Here is a 20,553-nt window from a genome sequence, read left to right as displayed (position 1 = left end):
CCCTCAATCCCTCTTCATTACGTGATTCAAGCATATCCAAATTTATTTGGAGCCAAACCACCAAAGATTTTGACCTAGTCAAACCTCCAATCATGGACAAACTTCCACATACATATGTTTAATTCACTCAAACTTCAAATAGATTTCTTCAAACCATTACATCAGCTCATTAAGCCTTCTCACATGCCACATCATCTGGTTTGACATGTTGGTCAAGAAACCATTAAATGTTCAAACTGTTGATGACATGGCATTCCCATCCATTTCAAATGACTCCGGCCATTTAAACTCCTTCTAGAGTTTTTCTAAATGACTCCTAAACCTAGCTCAGCCCTTAATCTAGCCCTAAGCATTTTTTTTAAATCAAGCCTATGTGCATAAAAGGATAAATGGAGCTTTCCACCTCATTGTCCTTGACATGTCCTCTCTCCTACCTCGTAACCATTCTAGGCCAGGTGTCATGCATCTGAGAATAGGTCCAAACAAATCTCAGCTATCTACAAACCTTATGAAGCTTCAATTGATCAAAAGAAACCAAGAGGATTTCATTGATTTACCTAACCCTCTCTCAATATCAAGAGTTTCTCAAGCCTAGTCCCTAGTTTGTTTAAGCTTCTAGCAAAATCCTCAACACTTTCCAAGCCCGATCCAATCGATCAAAGCAACTGACAACGATCCTCTAGCCACCACAACCACAAAATCCATCCAAGGCATCATAACTCACGATGGAGAACTTTTCAGACTGTGGATCTTTTTAGCGGATTTTGCATGGACAATCTACAGGATTAAAGAGTCCTTGATCAACCAAATCCATCAATCCTATCAAGGTAAAGGCTAACCCTAGTTTAGGGCACTTAGTTTAAAATAACTTTTTATTAAGTGATTTTCAAACTGAAAGAATCAATCCCCAATACTTCCATTCACTCAAGGAGTCTCTTTTTAAAAATTATGTTTGATTTGATTGAACCTTATTTTTAAAACAATCACATTTTGTTATTAGGGCATGATTCAAAGTCTTGTCCGGCTATATAGAATCTTAGTCGTTGATCCCTTAATCATCAATAACTACAATATTGCCATTCTACACGTCCATCCAACTGCAGCTACAGTTTTATCTGATTGAATCATTTACCAGCTTGATAAGAATCGTCAATTCATAATGCGGAGGATCCAACGGATGCGAATTGCCATTGATGTGGTTAAGTTAATCGCATACATGTCGCCTTCGAAGTTCCGCATTTAATACTAATGATTACTGGTAGTGCAATCATTTATATTAAATTTGTCATTGTGCATTTTAATCTAGCGAATCTACAGCCGCCACATGTCATATCATAGCCGTCGATTTAAGGTTAACTATTTTTTTTTTACTTTTTTTAATTATTTTTAAAAAAAGTTTTTTTTTTAAATTCAGAGGTTCTTATTAGAAATAATATACTCAAAATTTATATCCAGAGCAATGTCTTAATTGAACATGAGGGATTTACCTTTTCCAACCACATCCTTCGCTTGCAGAAAAGATGACAAAATAGGGAAATCAACAACATCCTTGATGACCAAAGTCAGTCTACCTTTTGGAAAAAAGGGTGGAGATGAATTTGGCGGTGGAAGGATCGACGGTGATTGCCACCAATCAAATCCCACCATAAACGGAAATGGCAAAAATTCAAAATAGTGGGTCTTTCTCTCACTAAAAATGGGGTCTTTCTCTCACTAAAAACATTGCCCTTTTATTATTACTAGAGTATATCCTAATGGTGCCATAAGGATTTAAGATAGATAAACTTTTCACATATTCAAGGTTAATGCATTGATTGAAACCTTGTGGAAGAGAAGTATAAGGAAAAAAGAAATATCTTGAATATGCATTTAAGGAGTTTTCATTTTTTTGTTTGTATACTAGAGAAAGAAAGTGTGTGTGTAAATGCTACACTTTCTTTATTATATGTCTTTGTTTTTGGGGAGAATTCAGCAATAAGGACTGCATGTTTATAATGATGTATAATTAGAGTATTGGCTATAAGAGCCACTTTATTGTGATGGCTAGAGTGGTATTATATATATATATATATATATCTATCTATATATATATATATATATCTATATATATGGCAGTGGTCCCCATTTTCTAGACAAATAACTGTGCACAGGATTCTTGTAGCGAACCATACAAATACGACTTCCGCCCGCACAAACTAGGGTTTCATCGCCAATAGCTGGTCGGTATTTTCAGGGAGCGAAGCGCCGTCACAGAAAGGATGGTGGAGAAGGGGAGCAAAGGTCGGAAAGAGGAGGTCGTGACAAGGGAGTACACCATTAATCTTCATAAACGCCTACATGGATGGTATCTCCTTTTCGATTTTCCCCAAAAGATATTTTCTGCTGTCATTTTTATGGTTAATTATTTGTTTGAAAGATGAAATCCCATTCTTCTTGGCCCGCTAAATTAAACTCGAACGCTTTCTATATTGATTTTTTTTTATTCAGTGGATTAAATTGTTTTTCGCTAAATTCGATGCTGGGCCTGTTTGGCTATGCAAAGTGAATGCAGAACCAGGTTTATTAAATTTTGTGAGAATTAAAAGCTGAAAACTGTATGAGATGGGAACTGTTGAACCATGCGAACCCCTGATAAATTATTCGGCTATTTTTTCAGGAATTTAGATTTGAGAGAGAAATTCGTTGAATCCTGGTGTTTGCGTGCTGGCGTTGTTTCACAAATCCTTGGTTTAACCAATAAAGATGCTAGAATGAGTTTTATTAAAATATTAGAACTTAAAGTTTCCTGAATTTTATTTGCCAGGATGTAAACTAAATCTTGCTAACATCATACCTAAAGTAGGATGCTTAACAGCCCCTCAATGTTTATTTGTTTGATTCAGTGGTTCAAAGTTCATATGTTGTACACTTGATTTGTTGTTCATCATTTAGAAAATGGGTTTATACCTTTTTCTTTTACCACTACTAGGGACTAATGTTTAGAGATATCTTTTTAGGGTTTTAAGAAATATACATTTTTGTTTGGTTCTGACATTTAATCTAAGAGCATGACAATGCCAATTAGTTCTATTTATGCCCGTATTGTGCCATTGGGATGCTTGCAGGTTGGGGTGATGAAATCATCAATTTATGCTTATTGTATGAACTAGAAGATGATGCTCCTTGCTTTGTTGTATGTTTAATGGTTGTTGTTCAAACTGCATAGAGTAAACGTTTGTTTGAACTATTTTTCTTGTGTTGATGATAATTTTTGGAGTGATCTATGCATTCAAATTTTGAACATTGAGCGTTAGTCCAAATGACTTTTTCGTTACCTTATTAGTTGTAGTTTGCAGTTGAATCTACTGATATTGAAGAGGTATATGACATTACCATGTTGATTGTAGGGTTATTGAGTTTGCTTAGCATCCATTTATTTGGACGTCTTTTGAATAAAAATACCATTTCTCAATAGTTCAAGGACAATTTGGCTTGGAATTTAGCCGCCAAATTTATATTTTCCAGGATTTTAACTAAATCTTGCTAAAATCCTGCCTGAAATAGGATGCCTAACAGCCCCTCAATGTTGATTTGTTTGATTTATTGGTTCAAAGTTCGTTTGTATTGCACTTGATTTCTTGTTCAAGTAGAAATGGGCTTACACCCTTTATCACTACTAGGGACTAATAAAGTTTAGAGATCCTTTTTTAGGGTTTTAAGGATTATGGATTTGTTGTTTGTTTTGACATTTCTCTAAGAGCACAAGAATGCCAATTAGTTCTATTTCTGCCAATATTGTGCCTTAAGGATGCTTGAGGGGTGGTCATCATTTTATGCTTATTGTACGAACTAGAAGATGAAGGTCCTTGCTTTCTTTATGTTTAATGGTTTCTGTTCAAAGTGCAAAGAACAAGTTTGGTTGAAGTGTTTTTCTTCCTTGTGTTGATCATAATTTTTGGTGTGATCTATGCATTTAGATTTTGAACATTGAGCATTAGTCCAAATAAAATTTTCATTATCTTATTAGTTGTAGCTTGCTGGTTGGATCTACTGATATGAAAGAGGTAGATGAAATTATCATGTTGATTATAGGGTTATTGAGTTTGCTTGGCATCAGCTTTTTTCTGGGTGTCTTTGGAATAAAAGTGCTATTTGTCAATGGTCAAGTACAATTTGGCATGGAATTTGTGCAAGTGTTTGGATTTATTTCCATATTTGATCTATTGGTATTTGTAAAATATAATTATAATATCTAATATTTAGAATTTATGAATAGAAAAAATTGATTGCTTTATGACAATACAAATAAGATTAGTTGGTATTCCTTGTCAATTTTATAAGTCATAGAAATGATAGCTTTGTTGAATCTTTATTATAATTGGTGGCTTTTTAATTTGATGGTTTTAAAATACATGCATTTTAGAAATGCAAAGCAATTTAATTCTTGTGTTTTAGTGATGCATACATTGTTTGGTGTTGGATGGAATTCAAATGCATTGACATATTTTTGTTTATGTTTGCTATATGTATTTCAAATACATTGAAGTACGACTTGTGATGCCAGGCGGTGTTGGGTGATTATTGGTAGTGGCTGGTGATTGTTGGCAATAATCAGTGACGAGCGATAGCGGGTAGCGAAGAAAACGATGACCATTGATGGATTTGGGTGGGCAGAGGCAGTGGTGATCGATGAGTGACGATCAATGATGATAGGCCACTACAACAGGCAATAACAAAGGATGGTTTGTAGCCGGTGATGATGACTAGTGACAACAACCAACAATAAAGCATGTAGCGATAGGCCATAGGCACAGCAACGATGCTAGAATTGGAAAAGCACAAAACAATGACTTCCTAGTGGATTGACTAGGGATAGTGGTGCCTCCTCCCTTCAATTTAATTCTTGCAACAATTAGACATATAACATTAATGAGCCGGCTCTTTTAATCTTTATGTGATTTGTTGCCCAAATCACATTAATAGGTAATCTAATTGATTCCTTACTAGATTTGATCCCCAAATCATGTGCCCCTTATTTAGGAGTATTTCACTTCTACCATATTAAAGCTCCATATGAGAAAAAAACTACTTGCCAACTTCTGTGATGTTCCCTTTGCCTTTACTTATTTTTTTGTTTGATATAAGCTACTTCTTGCTCCAAGAATAAATAATCAATAATAGGTACAACTTCTAACTTATCATCAAGCATTGAAGGTTCAAAGGAATTCAAATTTTTTACATTAATCACTAAATATATACCATGTATGGCGGTATTTCTAGTTGGCAAACATCATCTCAAATATTCTTGAGATTTTGAAATGGTGCATCCTTGATTGGCTTTAATTTTTCCCTTTTTCCTTTAGGTAATCTTTGCCAATATTTGAAATTGCCCAATTCAATATTGAGATATTTTCTATCAATGAGGTGAGGTGTAAGCTTTGAGGCGTAAGCCTCCAATTATACCATTAAATCAATAAAAAATGAAATAGTAACATACTAACATCAAAGTAAGATATCAATATAAGATCGGAAAAAATTTAAGATCATATCAATAAGTCTCTCGCACTTCCAGTTCAACATAAATAAGAAGTCTAGTAGATCACTTGAAGATTATATTCTAAATCCAAAGACTTCAGCCCACCCCCACCCCCACCCACACCCCCACCCCCCCACCCCCCTTAACCCCACCCCCATTACTTAGTGGGTCATTAGTGAAATAATCATTATATTGTGTTGTTTTTCCTCCTCCCTCATCCTCAATTGCGGTTCTGTGTGTGATCGACATCGATTTTGAGACAACTTGTAATTGGGAGTCAAATTGGTGCATGTGATTCTAGTTCTTGGTTTTGCTTGTTTTAGATTTAGTCATAGACAAATAACAAAATAGAATTTATTTTATGTTTAATATTTATAAATTAAAATTTTAATCTCTCTTAAATCCTTATTTTGAAGACTTGCACTTTTCACAAATTGCGTAGAGGTGTGCCAAATTAGGTCAAGGTGAGGCATACACCTCATGGCATTTTTCCCAATTCACGCTAAGGTCTTCCTTTTATTGTGCAATTTTAAATAATAATCTTTAATTAGATTCAACCAAATAACTTCTTCGTGGTAGTTGACATTAACATTGGTAGTCATGCCTTTCTTTGTACTTTTTGTTAGTTGTTTGGCTATTACTTCTTAACCAATGCTTTAATTTTGTGGATGCTCTTAAGAATTTTTTGAGCTCTTTCTTAAGTCAAACTTAACTCCAACATCTACTCTTAATTTTTCCTTTTGCAAACTTTTTTTTCTCTCCATATTTAGCGACGGTTCTCTCTTTTTTTGTAAGCATTTCTTATCAAATTGGTATCAGAGCTATTCGATCTAGGTGTCAATGGCTAGAAGTAAGGTCGAAGTTTTGGAAGGGGAGATCGGACAAATGAAATCTAAAATTTCGGATCTCCAAACTCATGTTTCAGATTTAAAAAAGTGAAATTTCAGTTGTCCATGAAAAGATCGATTTGAAATTTTCCATCCGGGAGGAAATGTTGAAAAAGTTGCTCAATGGCCAATCCAAAACAACCTCATATGAGATGGGTGAAGCCTCCGACAACCAAGGAAGTGGGGAAAATCCTAATCCGATAAGGCAAAGGGAAGAGTAGGAAGAGGAGATTATGAAGGAAGAGAGGAGAATGCCTCCTCTGGAGCCTATTCCTTGAGAGGAGTCATATAAAGGGTATGGGGAGAGGCATGAGGAGGTTGGGCATGAACGAAGGATTGCTGAATTTGAGAGGAGACAAACGGAATTTTAAAGGGGAAGGGCTAATTTGGATCCAAGGGGTGCCAAATTTAAAAGGAGAGGTGTTGAATTTGAAAGGAGAGTGGCTGAGTATGATTTGAGGGGTGTTGAATTTGAAAGGAGGTGGGAATTTGATGAAAGGGTTGGGTACGAATGTAGAAGGGATGATTGTTACACTTGGGGAATGTGAAATTATGGAGGGAACAGAGAGAACGGAGGCGATCCGAGGGTAAGAAAGCTGAAGACACCTATTTTTGATAGAGATGAAGCACATTGATGGATCTTCAAGGTGGAAATATACCTTTCCGTCAATAGTTTGATAGAGGAATGAGAGAATGATGGCAGCCGGATGTGCTTGGAGGGAAAAGCTTTAGCATTGTACCAGTGGAGGGATACGAGGCGACCCATACAGACCTGGAGTGAGTTTAAGGACTGCTTGTTGGAGCATTTTCGAACCAGCAGGAGAGTATACTTCTTTAAGAAGCTCGTCGCCATGACGCAAGAAGAAATAGTTGTGGAGCACTGTGAACAATTTGAGCATTTGACCAGGTAATTTGACAAGTTTTGGAGATTATACTAGAGGGGAACTTTATGAACGGTCTCAAACTAGAGATTCAAGCGGCAGTTAGAGTGATGATGCCTCGTGATTTGGGAGAGGCTATGGAGTTAGCTTAGTTAGCAGAGGATCATAGGCACCTGGAGAAAGAGGTTGGAGGCAGCAGCTCAGAAGGTTCGTACATGATGACCACCATCTTTTTGTCATCAAAAGAATCGACATTAGGTACTCTTAAGGAGACCCTCAAAGCAAAGACTGTAGGACTATGGGGAAAACTTCAAGAAACTCAGAGACGGAGCTACAGGAGAAGAGAGCGAAGGGGCTGTGTTTTAGATATGAGTAGAGGTATACATCGGCACACAAGTGTAAGGATCAAACTCTTCAAGTTCTCACTGTTTGTGATGACGAGGGAATGGAGGAGGGTATCGTCTTTCCTCCCAAATCACGATGATGCCTCTTGATTTGGGAGAGGCTATGGAAATAGCCCAGTAAGTGGAGGATCAGATGCACCTGGAGAGGGGGGTTAGAGGCAGCAGCTCAGGAGCTTTGTACAGGATAACTACCACCTTTTTGGCATTGAAAGAGCCGCCAGTGGGTACTCTTCAAGAGACCTTGAAAGCGAAGACTGTAGGAGGAAGACTAGGGGAATGCTTCAAGAAACTCACAGAGACGGAGCTACAGGAGAAGAGGGTGAAGGAGTTGTGTTTTAGATGTGAGAAGATATATATACCGGGGCACAGGTGTAAGGATCAAACTCTTCAGGTTCTCACTGTTTGTGATGAAAAGGGAATGGAGGGTGTCGTCTTTCCACCTTGCGGACAAGATGGGTCTTTGCGAGGGGAGTATTGTTAGACCGGTCCAAGAGGGGCCTATCCAGGAGGGACCGACTTTGCTTCTATCAGGGGTGGAACGCCTGTTTCACACAAAATGAGCCCGCCTCTTTGCGTGGGGTCCAACATGCATCAATTAGGAAGGTTTTTAGGTGGTTTAGGAAGAAAAATTCAAAGGAGGGTTTGTTTATAGAATTCCTTTCTGATTGTATTCTTTGAGTAGGATGTTTTTCTAGGGTTATGTTGTCTTGTCTTTTGCTGAAATTTGGAGTCTTCTTAGGTTTTAATTGGGCTCTAGCGGCGTCTAGAGATTGTGAGAGCTAGATCCTCCTCTCCAATTGTATCTTGTTGTTTTCTTCCACTATTATCAATTAAAAGAGGTTCTATTTTGTTTTTCCACCATCTACTCTTAATTTCTGCTTTTGCAAATTACTGAATTTCAAATTCAACCAAGGTTCTTTCTTTTTTCTACAAGCGTTTCCTATCAATATGATAGACTTTCATCCCAACTTTTGGATGCTTACGATTTTCCCCATAGTAAATATGCCACGATATTGTTCACTACCTTCATTTGGTCATCAATCTATCGGTGAAAGGTGATTTACCTCTTCAATCTATTATTCATCATGGCTTACATGGTCTCTTAGAATCAGCATAATAATCAACTATCTTCATCAAATATAATGAAATTGGATAATCCAAAGTATGTCAACACATGCTAGAAGAATAGTCTGCCTACCTAACTTGTGATTTGTTTTCTACAGGCATCAGAAAAATCAACTTTGAAAAGCTGTCCACAACCCATAGGGGTTGTTATGGCCTCTTTTATTTTTGGCTAACCTTCTAGAAAATTTATGGAAGTACTTTCCCACGTATGACTTGGTATGGGTAATAATCCTAGCTTCATATTTGCAGGTTTAAAGATGTTACAAAGTACACATCCTCTTTTGCGCTCATTACTGTATGATTGGCCAATAAACACTTTGTTGAAGCTTCTATAATATCTAAAATAATGGTTAAAAACTATTATCCATTGTCATGCAACAATGACGTATTAGATCAATTGAATGCTACAGCCATATTCACCAAGCTAATCTCATATATAGTTATAATATCAATTGAATGTTACAGCCATATTCAACAAGCTAATCTCATATATAGTTATAATTAAGTACACATTACTAAGATTGATACATGTAAAATGACTTTCAAAACTAGATAAGGGTTGCATAAGCGATTGGTTATACCACTCCAACTAAGAACACCCAATAATATTCATGACATTGACTCAAATATTGTCTACTTAGATGATATCCTAGTATATGCCATAAAATGGGAGGAGCACCTGGTGCATTGAAGGAAGGTATTACATATTTCACAAAACCACTTAGCTCCATTTCAACCAAAATAAGTTCAAATTTACCAAAAAGTATATATTCTTGGGATTTGAGGTGGATTATGGAGAAATCAAATTGAAAATGTAAAAGCAATAAAAAAGTAGCAAACATCATAGATAATAGCTTATATGAAGAATTTCATGGGAGCCTACCAATATTCTTGTACATTCATGTCATTTTTTAGCATTTTACCTCTTCGTTATATTCTTTAACCAAGGAAAATGTCAAATTTAAATGCTAATTAAAACAAGAGGATGGATTTCCCTTGTTATAAGACATAAGCAAGGCCCCTATGCTAGCCTTGTCAAATTTGCAACGACCATTCAAATTTAAGTCGAATGCCACTAGATATCCAATGATAGTAGTACTTCTCAAAAGGACATGGAAGGACTTGGAGAATGCCAATCCTTCAAATTTTGCTCTTAAAGGTAGCCTTTTTTAGAAAGGAGGGAAGTTGTGCATATAAGATTATGCAAATCAAGTCTAATGGGTTTTAGAGGTGGACCCAACCAACATGGTTGGGCATTTTGGAGAGAAGATATTATAGAAGCTTCATCTATAATATCTTCTCTCCAAAATGCCCAACCATGTGAAGCTTCTATAATATCTTCTCTCCAAAATGCCCAACCATGTTATTTTAGTGAGGGTGCTATTCCCTATTTCAATTGGGTTACATCAAGGATCAGCCGTAAGCCCATATCTTTTTTCTTTAGTCATCAATAGACATTTGCAAGAGGATGTACCTTGGTGTATACTTTTTGTTGATGATATTCTTCTTGTTGATAAGACTAGAGAGGGAGTTGAAGGTAAACTTGAATTATGGAGGTCAACCGTAGAGTCTAAAGGTTTTTGCTTGAGTAGATCTAAAACGGAATATATGGAGTGTAATTTTAGTAGTAATAGACCTAGTGAGGGGATTGTGACTTTGGGCGACAAGTCATTAATAAGAGTGCACGTTTTAAATATCTTGGATCTCTTGTTCAGAGTGATGGTGAAAAAGATGGGGATATTATCAGCAGAATTCAAGTTGGATGGTTGAAGTGGAGGAATGCATTAGACTTGTTGTGTGATAGAAAAGTACCTCTCAAACTTAAGGGAAAATTCAATAAGATGGTGGTGAGGCCTGCAATGCTTTATGATGCCGAATGTTGGCCATCAAAGAGAAGCATAATATTAAATTAAGTGTGGCAGAGATGAGGATGCTCAGGTGGATGAGTGGCTTTATTTACCCTTAGAGATAGGATACGAAATGAGCATATATGTGAAAAGGTTGGAGTAGCTCCAGTAGAAGATAAGATTAGAGAGAGTCGCCTTAAATGGTTTGGTCACATAAAACGATGGCCTCCCGATGAACCGGTTAGGAGAGTAGTGGTATTAGATTTAACTTATGTTAAGAAAGGTAAATGCATACCTAAAAAGGCTGGTTAGAAAATATTAGGAATGACCTTTCTTTATTAGATTTAAACGAGGATTGGACTTTTAATAGGACACAATGGAGAAAAATGATTCATGTAGCCGACCCCACGTAGTGGGATAAAGTCTTGATGTTGATGTTGTTGTATTTTAGTGAGTGTGCTTTGTCGACAATCCCCATGTGCCAATTTTTGGACCATGACAAATGTGTTCTACATGACAAATTGCTAAGTTGAATAACAACTAGTCTTTAACAAAGTTGTAACTTGCTTTTTGATCTTTTCATTTTCTATGATTAAGATCTGGTTCATCATAATATTTATCAGCGATTATTTGAGACCAAGTTTATATTATCTTTTTGTCATGGTGACAACCCATATACCTCTTGAAAGAAAAGTGCATACTTATCCTACAGTTGCTGTAGTTAGTCTATAGCTTTAATTAATATACATAGGGCAAGAATTGTTTCTTCTGTAATGACAGGCTTGCCAATATAAGCTAAAATTTCTATGTAGCATATAAAATTTTACCTACATATCCTGTTGTCACAACATCCATTATTGGTATACCATGGTCCTTTATAAAGATTTCCAATCATTAGCCATTTGACGGTGATAAGGATGGCAATACAACACTGCATACTTGTCATGCAGGTACAGACTATCAAAAATAATTTAAATGATGTCAGGTGGAACTACTTTGCACAACATCCTGTCCATATGATCCTCGGCAATTGCAAACTAAAATAGTCATTGGCAATCAATCGTCATCTTAAATCTCATTTGAATTCAACCCAAGGGATACGAGCTTGCAATATCCCAGCTTTTCCAACAGTGTTAGAAATGACATTCTTTTGACTGCCTATGTTGATGATGGTGCTAACCACCTCATACTTAACTTGAATCGTTAAGAGTAAACAATTCTTTTATATGCCCATATTGGGGGATGACCCCTTCACTTATTCTTCAGCCTAGCCATGAAGTTAGGGCTACTCCACCTTGTCTACATGGCTAAGCGTGGTGTTGCCTATGACTATTATAGTTATAAACATATCCAACAATTAAAAAAAATAATATATCATTATTTTGTTGTAATCGCTTCTTGGCCTTGATTTCCTTCATATGATGTTCGATCGATGATCCGATTGCACAAATGATCGTACGACATACTTCTCGGTCTAAACTGTGTGATTTGAAAATATTCATTGTTGATGACTTCCATAGAGAAATAGAACTATTCAAGTTTTAACTAACATAAGCTCCTCAATCATTCCAATATGATCCCACCTCAATTGGAAATTTGGAAAGATTTAACTAACACAATCTCATAGGCAATTTATTTGATCAACTACTATATTTGATTCCCAGATTAATAATTATTTCATAAAACAAAAGTCATCATACCAAATGAAATTTGGAAACTGCTATAACAAAAGTCATTGATGACCTTGAAACATGACTTCAATATCTTGGCCAAATACAGCCTATAAAACTTAAACCTTTCAACCAGCATCCTATGTCTTCCATGATACAGTTGGCATCATATCTTCTCGTAACAAAAAATTACAATGATAAGACTGATAATAGCAAAATTATCTAATTAAGGGACTGTGTGGTTGGAATACTTTAGCACCAACATCAAACCTTTATCCCACTACGTGGGGTCGACTAGGTTGGAATACTTTAGGTTGTAAAGTATTCGAAATGAAATTGTTTTAACAATTTTGGTGTTTGGTTGGATTAAAAAGGAATTTAAAGTAAAGTAAATGTACTGTAAACCATGCTAATTCATTTTTGAGGTTAAGCAAACTCGCCCTGTTTTGAGCGTGAAGGCTTTACACTACAAGCAAGCTTGCTTGATCATCGCTGATCGCCACCCGCCACCGCACCCGCCGGCGGCCAAATGTTAATTGGAGTTGACTCTATGGGACATCGATATGAACACAACATAGACGAGAGGGCACATCTATTATTGAATACACAAGACATGTAGATGGTATGTTTTATATGCTTCAAGTGCATGTGTTCTGCATATGTCAATTGTGATAAATCTCATTATTACATAGTGTCGGTAGATCGTAGAGCTGTGTTGTGAATTTCATTTTTTATTCTCAGTTTTTCAATCTGAACAAGAAATTTCTGGTACATGCCATAGAGATTTATTCTCGTTTGTTATTGTGCAGCACATTCAAGAAGAAAGCCCCCAAGGCCATAAAAGAGATAAGAAAGTTTGCTCAAAAGGCAATGGGAACGACAGATGTGAGGATCGATGTTAAAGTTAATAAGCTGATCTGGAGTAGGGGAATCCGAAGTGTTCCAAGACGGGTTCGTGTGAGAATTGGTCGTAAAAGAAATGAAGAGGAGGATGCCAAGGAAGAGTTCTATTCGCTCGTGACAGTTACTGAGATCCCTCCAGAGGGTCTCAAAGGGCTGGGAACAAAGGTTATTGATGAGACTGATTAAATAAATTTTATGAGGTCTTAAAAGTGGTTTTGTTGGGAGCTTTTATTGAGTTAGCATGTTCGGACTATAAGCTGTTTTCTAGTTTAATGTATTTCTGTATTGCTATTGATTACTTTCTATCTACTTGATATCTGATAACTAAAGACCAAGCCCTTGCGATCAAATCTGTTTCATATTTTTTATGTTTAAATGTTTTTTATTTGGTGATTTCTGTTTGGTTTCGGTTGAAGTCGATTCAAAATTCATTATTATTTCTTTTTTGCTTTTGCCAATTTATTTGGTTGAAACTAGGGGTGTCAATTATTGGAACTTTTATTTGGTCCGGTGAACGCACGTAGAGCTATGTTCGGCCGACACTAAGATCGCAGGCATAAAACGAGAAATACCGAGCAAATACTAAGCAATACCAATAATAACGAGAAATATCATTATGTGAAGACAAAATACCAAGCAATACCGAGTAGTATTAAAAAATACTGAGTTTTTTATAGAAAAACTCAATATTTTTTGGCAATACTCGTTATTGCTCGGTATTGGTCTTCCCAGAGTGATATTCCTCGTTATTATAAAACAATACCTAGCAATGTCGATCAAATACCGAGCAAAAATCAAGGAACAATCCTCTGATCGAACATAGATTTACGTCTGGTCAGAGGATGCAATAAAAGTTCCAATTATTGACCTGACTTGACAATCTGACTCGGAAATCGAGTTAGGATCGACCCGTTTAACAAACGGGCCTGGTTTGCGTTTGAATTTTTTATTCGTTCAGAAAAAGGGTCGGGTGCGGGTTAAATCGCTTACACGAAATTGACCCGGCTACCAAACTGCCTCGCATAGCTGCATCCGTTGATCCAACAGTCGCAATGCCGGTGTTTGCATCAGAAATGCAAATCGCAATGCTGCAACACCAATGATCGGTCTCGCCCTAGCCCTCGTCCCCTCGCCTCCTCTCGTCTAACAGTCGAACCGCAGAAGTGTGGAACCGCCTTGCGTGATCGTGTCTAATATACGAATTGCAGAGGCGGAGCACTAGGTCTCGCCATGGCCTCGCATTAGGCACGCCACAGGCCCATAAGCAACTAGCTCACATTGGTGCATTGCTCACGCAGGCGCGCTGTGCGCAGCTCTCGCCCTCACTGGCTAGCTCAAACCGAGCCATGGCCGAATCCCGATCTCAGATCTAAGTTCCCGGGTTTGCGGGTCGGGTCGGGTTAACCCGATAACCTGCATGAGCCTGTTCGGGTTGGAAATCTTCACCTGTTTAGCTAAACGGGTTAGGTTTGGGTCAACCCGTTTATGCCAGGGTCAACTCGGGTTGGACCTGAACCCGACCCGTTGACCCGAATTGACACCCCTAGTCGAAAGACAGAAAATTTTATACATTTTTGGCAGTTTTGTGGACGTTCAAAAGTGTTGCCCGAAATTTATTTACGTTGAATAAAAATTTACTAATATTTTGAAGGGAAATTAACATACATACTATATACCATCCTATTTATATATTTAACACCTAAAATTTTAATATTACATACATACCACCATATATTATTATAATATCAAATATACTATTCATATTTTCTTCCTAACATTCATATATTTCATTTTTACACTTATATTTAATATGAAAATAAATTATGGATGGTATGTATGTAATATTAAAGTTTTAGATGTTAAATATGTAAATAGAGTAATATATGATGGATGAATGTCCAAAGTCAACTATAATTCTAATTTTATATCTATTATAATTTAAATTTCAACTAGACAATTTTGCCAGGAATAATTGTAGCTAAATAAATTTTTTTACTTTACATTTAAAATATATATTTAAAAATTTAATACTACAGACGTAATTGAAATTGTAACTGTGAAAAATTGAAAATAGCCAATTATGTAAGTTATTTAACAAGCTTCTCAGATATCTCTTGATTTTTAGTAGCGAGCAGTCACATGTAACGTACAAATTTTATGTATTTATGAAATTAAAATTTAATTAATGTATTTATAATAATAATATGTGTCAGTTACATGAATCCTTTTTCTCTATTGTATTCTGTTGAAAGACAAATTCTCATTTAAATCTAATGAAGAAGGATTATTTTTAATATTTTCTAACTAAGTCTTTTTAGGTCTACCTTTACCTTTCTTAGCATTAATCAAATATAATACCTCAACTTTCCTAACAGGGTCATCAGAAGATTGTTGTTTTATATGACCAAACTATCTAAGACGACTCTCTCTAATCTTATCATCCAATGGAGCTACTCCAACTTTTTCACTTATATGCTCGTTTCGTATCCTATCTTTAAGGGTAATGCCACTCATCTACATGAGCATACTCATCTCTGTAGCAGTTAACTTAGTATTATGCTTCTCTTTTAATGGCCAACATTTGGCACTGTACAACATTGCAGGTCTCACCATCATCTTATAAAATTTTCCCTTAAGTTTGAGGGGTATTTTTCTATCACACAATAAGCCCGATGCATTCCTCCACTTCAACCATCCAACTTGAATTATGTTGATAATATCCCCATCAATTTCACCATAACTCTGAACAATAGATCTAAGATAAATAAAACATGTACTCTTATTAATGACTTGATCGCCCAAAGTCACAATCTCCTTACTAAGTCTATTACCATTAAAATTAACTCTATATATTCAGTTTTAGATATACTCAAGCAAAAACCTTTAGACTCTAAGGTTGACATCCATAATTCAAATTTACCTTCAACTCCCTCTCTAGTCTTTTCAACAAGAAGAATATCATCTGCAAAAAGCATACACCAAGATACATCCTCTTGCAAATGTCCAGTGAGAACATCCATGACTAAGGCAAAAATATATGGACTTACGGCTGATCCTTGATGTAATCCAACTAAAATAGGAAAATACTTGGTCAAACCACCTTGTGTTTGAACATAAGTAATAGCTTATGCATACATATCTTTAATGATTTGAATATAAGTGTTATTAACTCCTTACTTTTCAAGAACTATCCATAGCACTTATCTTGGAACTTTATCATATGCTTTCTCCAAATCAATAGTACGTGTTTTTATTTAAAGAGAAGAAAAACTATGTTTTGAGTACATGTTTTTATTGGGTTCTTTTTTCCCTTGAAACTGCCCAATTAATGGTAGTTTCAAGGAAAGTACCCAACCATTTGTGTTTTCTTTTGATGGGTGGTGTACACTAGCGGTGTAAGTGAGTCAAGCTGATTTGCGAGTTAGCTCAAACTTGACTTGTTAACGAGCTAGCAAGTCGAGCTTATTGAGTTTCGAGTTCGATTTCAAGTTGAGCCCAACTTGACTCAAAAGCTCGTCGATTGGCTCGATTAAAAAAAATTATAAAATTACTTCATCGAACTTCAATTAAAATTCAGTATCGCTTCGATGTTTTATTTCTATTATGCGATTATTGAAAGCTTGCTCGGAGAAACATCTCCTTATCGTGCCCTAGAGCAACGATGGGTGCGAGTTCAACAACCATCTTCCTCAAAATACATCGAAGGTTTCCTTGGTTAAGAAAATATAAGGAGCTCCAACTTATCCTGAAGGATTGATAGTCATATCTTTAGGTAAATTTTCATCCAAATTTACAAGAGAAAAAAAAAGTCTTGGCAATGAGGGACTCTCTCCTCTTTGTTATATGGCTACTTTAATGTTATTTTCTTCAACGAGAATTAGAAATCTGAACTCTCTATGACTCCTAATTTTATGTCATTTTATTGCATTGTTGCTACCACCTTTCAATTCTGGTTCAAGTTGTCGCTTGATTTTATATATTTTATGGTATAGTTTCTTTGTCATTGATGATGATGTTGTTCCCTTAATTAATCAAACATTCTCCCATTGGATTGTCATTTGGAAACCAAGGGAGTGAGATGCACTATGTTGATTATACCTGATTGATTATTTCTATTCCGAGTTTTAGCATTTGTATTTTTAATGATATTAAAGTTCAACAGTTCAAGTCAATAGCTATTTCGGCTCTCCCTTGAGTTCCTTCTCCACCACCTCTATCTGATGACCAGGATCCCTCATTTTTCTAGTCTGTGTTTTCTGTTTTCTATTTTTTGTAGTTTGTCTTGTGGTTTGTTTTAATTTCTATTTACTTTTTCTTTTGTGTGTCTAGGACTCTCTTTTTGTGATGACAAAAGGGGGAGTAGGATGTGGTAGGAAAAGGGTATGTGCTTGTAACTTTGAATTTCTAGTGAATTTGTTTTTCTCTGAGTTTTTCCTACTTGTTGTTTGTCATCATCAAAAAGGGGGAGATTGTTGCAAATCTATTTTCATGACTTATGTTTTGATGAATGACAAACACTGTTGATTCTCTTGGACTGCTTGTTGCTTCTAACTTTTCAGGAATCAAAGATTGGACGAACAGACGAAGCCAGTTCAAGATTGCGTAGGTTTAGGGTTGAGTCAGTCTGTACTTTATTTTTTCTCTTCTTGAGTCTATTTATAATTGTCAAAGAGACTGGATGCAAGTAAACCCGAACAACACACTTGAGAGATTAGAATTTCTATTTTTACTCAGATCGCGTAGGACGATATTTACATCCGTCTGGACGATCAGGACTAAAACAGAAAGTCTAAATATGAATTTATTAAGGCAGCGTCATTAAAGTTAAAATCGGCCACAGGACGATAAGCTCAGAACAGGATGAAGTTGCCCATAGACAATTAAGATATATTATTTTTAATTATTCGTCAGGACGTATATTGATCGGCCTGGACGATATTCTCAAATATGCCTTAATTGATCAAGAAATCAAGGAGTAATTAAGGACGATGATACGATCATATCGTCCTGGACGATCGCAGGATCAGCCAGGAGATCTATTCAAAAACTTGGTTACTAGGACGATAAATAATCGACCAGCTCTAATTCAGGTCGATGCTGCTGGTCTGATTTTCCTCTGATCTAGAACTGATCAGCCGGACGTTCAGTGATGATCGGCGCTAGACGATCAGCATTTTGTTAAGATCTTCCCTGTTTTGTGCATTCAAGCTGGCGATTGCTCTTGGCCGATCTTCTGAGTTTTGTATTGATCGGCCAGGCCGATGTCCATATCGGCCTGGACGATATTCTCGACAACTTGCAATTAATGAGCTCCTTTGAAGCTCTTCTATTTAAGAGCTCTTGTTCAACGTTTTGAAAAACATTTGGCTGCTGTCTTGACCTGAGAAGGCCTTGAGGAGAGAAAGAGAGAGAGGGAGAGAGAGAGGATTTTGTGAGGGGGAGCTTATGAGGGGATTCACAAGGGTTGTTCAAGGATCGCTATGCTTCTTCTTCGTCTAGAGTTTCTCGTCCATGGAAGGGTCGGTAGAGGTAAGGAGTAAGCATCTGGTTGTTGGTTCTCTGCCAGCTTCCAGAGGAAGCAAAAGGAGATATGTTCTCTGCCTTGCCGGGGTGGCAAAAAGGAGGTTCTTGTGAAGGCTTCTCCTCTTAGCCTTAGGGGCTAAAGGAGAGTCACGTTTGTAGTGCAATACTTGGAGGGTGCCTCCAAGGAGTGGACGTAGGTCAAGTTGACCGAACCACTATAAATCTCTTTGTTCTTGTTTTCTTGCTTACGCATTTTAATTTCCGCATTTATTTTTCTCGTGGTGTGATTTTGGTTTATGTGATTTTTGTTCTTTGTGAAAAGAAATTTTTAAAATACCAATTCACCCCCCTCTCTTGGTTAGCTTGTGACTAAGTTCATAGGGCTTAACATCCCTAACGAACTTTCAAGTGGTATCAGAGCACTTTCAAAACTCACTTAGGTTCACAAATCTAATCTCTAATTGACATTGTAGGGGTGCTCTCACAAAAGGCCTAGTGAAAGTATGTGGTACCTAGATAGTGGATGCTCAAGACATATGACTGGAGATTCGAAGAAATTCATTACGCTAGAGGCTAGGGTAAGAGATAAGGTTACACTGGAAGACAACACAATCAAGAAAGTGGTGGGCTCAAGTATAATTAGAAACTCAAATAATTTTATAATTAAAAATATTTTACTAGTAAATTGATTAAAGCATAATTTTTTTAGCATCAGTCAATTATGTGATAAAGACTTTGACATTAAATTTCAATTTACTGAGTGTTTAATCAGCATAAATAGAAATATCATTTTAGAATGTAAAATAATTAAAAAAAAATGTTTATATGCTAATTTGAATTGTGTTGATTATTCAAATTATGTATGTTTAACATCTATTGTTGCTGAATCCTACCTATAACATAGGGACATGAAAACTCTTAGGAAAATCACCCAAAAAAATCAAGTTAGAGGCATACTCAAACTAGAATTCTTTAAGGACTATCTTTATGATGTCTCTCAATTAGGAAAATAGGTCAAAACATTATTTCATCCCATTAAGGACATCAACACATTTAGGCCTTTAAAAATCATCGACAAAGACCTGTTTGAACTAGTTAGTACCGCCAGCATAGGTTAGAAGTCTTTTGGATATGTGATTATATACCTACATTAAATTTCCTAGAACATAAAAAATGAATAATTTGAGAAATTTGAAAATTTCTCCAGGTTGATTCAAAGGAAATTAAGATGTGAAAATATCAACTATATGTAGTGATAATGATAGAAAATTTAAATAGTATCCATTATTTTTATCATTTTTAGTTAGTAATTAAATCTCCATAATCAACATTTTTATTTCAAAAAACTAATTTTACAATTAGAGTAAACTATAGTAATTGATTATTCAAGAATATACTTTTTCATGGGTTTAACACTATCATTTTATTACTTGATTCAACATATATACTTGCATATATTAAGAGTGATTTGTTATTTTTCATATATTAAAAAAATTAAGTATTATTTAAAGAAGATAGAGCCTTAAACATTTTTTTCTATAATTCAAAATTACACTTCCCAACCCCCATCACACTACACTACTAGTAATGATATCTTAAAATCATTATGATTTCAGATAGCATATTTTGATAAAATTAGAGCTTTTGCTCGTTTCAGGGGTTGAATATTGAATATCCTAGAAAACCAAACAGCTCATTTCGTCTTTATCCATTTTTTTCTTTTGTGCTTCTGTAAACCAAAGATTTGATGCTTTACTTACATCAGCAAATTGTTTTTGCTTGAAATTGTACTTAAATC

The 20,553-nt window shown here is 36.0% G+C and overlaps 1 protein-coding gene across 1 annotated transcript; it reads left to right on the top strand.

Annotated features, from left to right (window-relative positions):
• The first annotated feature begins 2,183 nt into the window (after positions 1-2,183).
• On the top strand, positions 2,184-13,600 carry LOC110093065 (60S ribosomal protein L31). The gene is made up of 2 exons (XM_020817831.2): positions 2,184-2,344; positions 13,139-13,600. Exons 1-2 carry the CDS (start codon positions 2,259-2,261, stop codon positions 13,416-13,418), a joined length of 366 nt encoding a protein of 121 aa, XP_020673490.1. The 5' UTR covers positions 2,184-2,258; the 3' UTR covers positions 13,419-13,600.
• Positions 13,601-20,553: the final 6,953 nt, after the last annotated feature.

Source organism: Dendrobium catenatum, unplaced genomic scaffold, assembly GCF_001605985.2.
Source record: "Dendrobium catenatum unplaced genomic scaffold, ASM160598v2 fragScaff_scaffold_1056, whole genome shotgun sequence".
Taxonomy (NCBI): Eukaryota; Viridiplantae; Streptophyta; class Magnoliopsida; order Asparagales; family Orchidaceae; genus Dendrobium; species Dendrobium catenatum.
Note: the sequence above shows the minus strand (reverse complement) of the source record. Positions and strands in the feature narration are given on the sequence as shown.